General features: G+C 46.3%; 1 protein-coding gene across 1 annotated transcript in view; it reads left to right on the top strand.

Annotated features, from left to right (window-relative positions):
• Nucleotides 1-3,071: 3,071 nt before the first annotated feature.
• The window catches only part of SPATS2 (spermatogenesis associated, serine-rich 2), a gene marked incomplete at its 3' end in the record, with an annotated part of 20,467 nt that continues 18,953 nt past the window's right edge, over nucleotides 3,072-4,585 (top strand). Inside the window, exon 1 of the mRNA XM_010290624.1 lies at nucleotides 3,072-3,096. Within this exon, the coding sequence (XP_010288926.1) occupies nucleotides 3,072-3,096 (25 nt within the window). The remainder of the gene's footprint in view (nucleotides 3,097-4,585) is intronic.

Here is a 4,585-nt window from a genome sequence, read left to right on the forward strand (position 1 = left end):
ATTTGTCACGTTTTTGTATTGATGCTTTACTGTTTCTTTAGACACATACAGTGCGCTATATAAGCCTTGTATCGCCCTTATCTGAAGGAGCTCGCCGCCTATAACGAGTTTATTTGAACTTGCATTAACCTTTGCTATTTCACCAGTCTTGAGATTTCCACTTGGGTTTTAAAAACGCTTGTGTGTTTTACAGCCTGCGTGCGCCCATCTGTTTCAGGTTCCCGGCTAACAGCCGTGTTGAAATTCCAGCGGATCTGCTGAGAGAGACACCGAGTTAAAGGCAGGTCATGCAGCAGCCCGCGCCCTGATTCCGACATGAGCCGGAGCTGCTTTTGGCCGCCTGGCTCTAGGTTCTTACCGTGGGGTATATCGGATGAAATATTAATTGTACCGTCAAGGAGTAAAGATTCGCCGTTTTACACGTGTATCGGTGGGGGTTTTGTTTCCAGTCCATTAGTTTACTACTTTTGTGCTCAGAATTTAGCATGCCAAAGAGTAATTCAGAACCTGCTGTATGTCGTTTGTTTTCCCCCCAAGACTTAATTACTCTTTATTTTTCTCCTTTGAAGTGGGCAAAAGTATATTTCTTGGGTGATAAGGTGTAGTGTGTTTTTCAGGCTTTTTGAGATTTCCTGATAACTTCTTTACTGGCAACTTTTATTTTTACAGCTTGTTTCTAAGATATGTTCTTGCAGGTATTTGCTTTTCGGGGATGTACACAGAGGCAGTTTTTAAGTGTTCCTTTGTTTTATGAATTAAGTTTGAGACAACTTGAGGGAATTCACGTGGAGTGTACTCAAGTGCGATGTTACAGGCTTTTGTCAGTACCTGTGTATTTCCACGCTCCCTCCGGATTAAAGCATGCTCGTCTTCGTTTAAAAAAATTGAAATTATAACGATGACTCTAAAACACAGTTTGGGGTTTGTTTGTTTGTAAAACTCTGAGCAATGTATACCGAAGGCATTTAACTCTGGTATCATAGGTCAGGGCTTGAGCACTTTCCTTCGTCGCAACCCAGCGTTATCTTAAAACCACAGGAGGTAGCGGAGGTTCCCGGCAGCTGGATGGCTGCGCTGCCTGCGGAGTGCTTCCTGGTCGTGGACACAAAGCAGTCAGGCAGGGAAGTGAAACTTGGGTGTAATCGTGCAAACCAAAGCACATCGGCCACGCTAGCGCGGCCGGCAGAGCTCAGCGCTCGACCTGCCGGCAGTCTCCAGGCGTCAAGCTCAGGGGCCGCTCACATCCCGATACGGCAGCCTAATCCTGCGCTAAATTGTCCAGCTTCTGTATTTTTGAGCAGAGTTTGATGCCACAGTTTTTATGAGGTGGTATTTAGTGGCTCGAGGCATCAAAACGAATGAAGGCATTTAACTGGGAGAGCTGAAGGCGGTGAGGCAGGAGTTCGTAACCACCTCTCGTTTCAGGACTCTGTTTGCAGGTAAAGAAATTCTTTTGCACAGTCTTTTTTGCACAGACAGCAAGTGTTGACTCTGCCTCAGATTTAGATTGCTAGGGTCACTGGTTAGAAATAAGTTGTGAACTCCTGTGTAGCTCGAAAAGGAAAATTCTAATGATAGGAAATGTCTATTTTAAAATCAAAATAGGCTTGTTAGCCCCCCGTCGATGAACTCTGGGGCACTGTCACTGGTTCTTGTGTTGCAGGAGCTTTGCTGCGTTCCTCGGATTTGTAAACCATATCCCTAAAAAATAATCCTGATCGGGGGTGGGTGGGAGTTAAACTTCTAATTATTTCTGGAGCAAGTTAGATGCGTGCTTCTCAGCGCTGTCATTTCATTTTCATGAGCTGGTGGGTTTGCTAAAATGCACAAGGTCTCCTGATGTTTACTAAAATATTTTGCGTCTTCAGTTATCTGCATTTTACATATTGAAAGGGCAATTTTTGTGGTTTTCCCGCTCCATTGTGAATACGGCTTTGAGGTTTTGTGATGGGGCCAGATCCTTCCTTGGGGTTAGGCGGGTTTGCCGTGGCAGGGAGGTCTCTATTGTTTCCTTACCTTGTGTATCCTGTTGTTCTTTGTTTAACCTGTCATCGCTCTTGATGTGGTGCCTGCCGCCCCTGCTTTCGCTGGCTCCTTAAATTGGGAGCGCCGGGAGCACAAGGAAAATACAAGTGTGTAACGCCCCGCGGAGCTGGGTCTCGGCGGGGCAGGTTTGTGTTTCGTGCTCCCTTGAAATAAGCAGAGAAAGCGTTTAAAACTGGGACGGTTTTGGGTGCTGGCAGCGAAGTGAATTTTGCCTTTGCTGAGATGCCAGTTGCATTAACACACGAGAGAGCTGAGAGTTCGCGCCGTCGCGGGTGTTGTCACCGCGCGCAGGAACCACGCTCTCGGTCCACTCTGTCTGATGGCCCTTACGTCCGTAACTCCTGGCATTTGTGTAAATGTGTGGTTTTTTTTATGATGGGTTCTAAACCTCCCTGGTTCTACTGCTTGCATGCTTAAATTAGTGTCTTACAGTAGCTTTGAATTAAGCCTGTTGAAACTGTACCAAGTCTGTAGGGATCTTGTTGCTTTATATTTAATGTTGCTTTTTTTTCTGGGTAGTTGTTTCACCATGCCTTTAAACAAAATGCAAATTTTACTCTTAAAAAGCATGAGCAAGACGGCTCTGACAGGCTGGGAGACTTGGGGTATGCCTTGGCTAGTACCACAACAATTTTCTTATTTCCTTTTTTTTTCTTTTTTTCCCCCCCCCCCCCCCCCTTTCCTTTTTGGCATTTGATACTTACTTGACCCCCCCCCCTTTCTTTTTCAGAACCTGAAAAGACCGATACCAACTGCTGCAGTCAGGCTTCGTGACAAGAAGTTGCTTTTCAAAGGAAGGAGCTGTAGTGCTCTGCTGGCCTGTCAGCAGATTTCTGACAACTCCAGACCCCGTTTGCCCTCGCAGCTGGGATTTTGCCGTCCCAAACCAGATATCTGCCGTTTCCCGCATTGATACAAGGCGGTGTGTGAACTGCAACTGCCAGCTACGTTGCTCAAGGGCGAGGACTCTTTATTTTTTCCCTCCCTCTCCCTGTATAGCTGGACGCTAGAGCAAACAAGCCAAGATGTCTAAAAAGCAAAATACAAAAGGTAAGATGCATGTGAATGTGCTATAATCAAATGCCAATACACAGCACTATTGATTCCAAAGTTATCAATTAGGAAAGGGGTTAATTGCTTTTGCTATACTCCTTTCAAGGCTGCTGATGTCACTTGACAGCTTATTGTCACTATCTTCGTGACATCGTATAACCTGTTGGGTTTTGTGACATTTTTAGTAGCATTTCAGTTGTCCAGCTGGACAGTTCTGACTTCACGAGTTCCTGTATAATGTTAATATTGCATCACTTTCACGGTCAGACAGCAGGAGGAAAACAGAAGAGTTGTGGAGCCCGACGGGGCCCTCAGCTGGTGTACAACTCCCCTTGCTGTGTGGATGGATGAATTTGAGCGGTGTCTGGGTCTCTCGTGGGATTAACTCCACCAAAACTTAGCCTTGTTCCAGGGCAGCCCTCGTCCGCCCTCCAAGTGCCCCATGGACGCCGGGGTTTCGGGACAGGCTTCTGTCTTGGACTTGCTTGTGGCAACTGCTTGCCAGGAATCCAGTTAAGAAACAAGCCATCGCGTCGAGGGGGCATAGCTCAGCTCGGGTCCTCGCCTCTTGGGGATGCGATTCAAACTAGACCTATTGAAATCTTCTTCCTTCGGGATAGGTGCAGAAGGGCAACAAGCAAGTTTGTGAGAAGGCTTTTCCCTTGCTTTGTCTTCAAATACACAGGCTGGTTTTCCCTTTTCCGCCATCGCATGTTAAGTGGCGAAGCTGTTCTTGCGTCAAGCAGCTTATTTCAGGGACGGATCTTATTTGTCGCCTGTGAAACATTAATTCCAAAGTGTGTGTGTGGTGGGGGGAGAAGGGGGGTTGAGGGTTACGGTTCTCTTTTTATTTGAACTGACTACTAATTAATAATTTAAGGCGAGTGGGTTTGACAATTCATGTCCTCTACCTCAAGAGAAGAGCTTTTGTTCTCTGTAGATTTTTTTTTTTTCCCCTAGCAGCTTTGGCATAGAAACGGTATCTACCTGAGGAGCCCAGCCGTCCTTTGACAGCTAGATCCATACATGATTCAAAGCAATTAGTAACAGTTATGTAAATTATTGTATAGGATAGTTTATGAGTGATTTTTAAAACGCTGTATTTGTTCTGTGCTCTGGGAAGCCTCACTACAAGTCATTAAGAAATTTACTTCTCTCTGATGCTGGAAACGGAGCCCGGCAGCGTTGGTGCCGAGTACATACGGGGAGAAAAACACACCTTGAAACAGCAGCAGACAATTAGCGTGGCTGGGTAGGGGAAGAGCAATCTGTAGGAGACAGTTGGGGAAAACCGTGGGAAGCTGTAACTCTGAGGGAACTCAGGGGCTTGGCAAATCCCCAGCCAAACGAGAAAGCCGGCACAATTGCTGCTCTCGGTGTTGTTCGGCAGCGTGTCAGGGAGAGAACCCGCTGGGAAGCGCTGGCGTGTATTGGGTTCCTAAAGAAAAGGGATCTTGGACATAAATATTTGACACCAAGCAGGAAT

Source organism: Phaethon lepturus, unplaced genomic scaffold (assembly GCF_000687285.1).
Source record: "Phaethon lepturus isolate BGI_N335 unplaced genomic scaffold, ASM68728v1 scaffold47997, whole genome shotgun sequence".
Lineage (NCBI taxonomy): Eukaryota > Metazoa > Chordata > Aves > Phaethontiformes > Phaethontidae > Phaethon > Phaethon lepturus.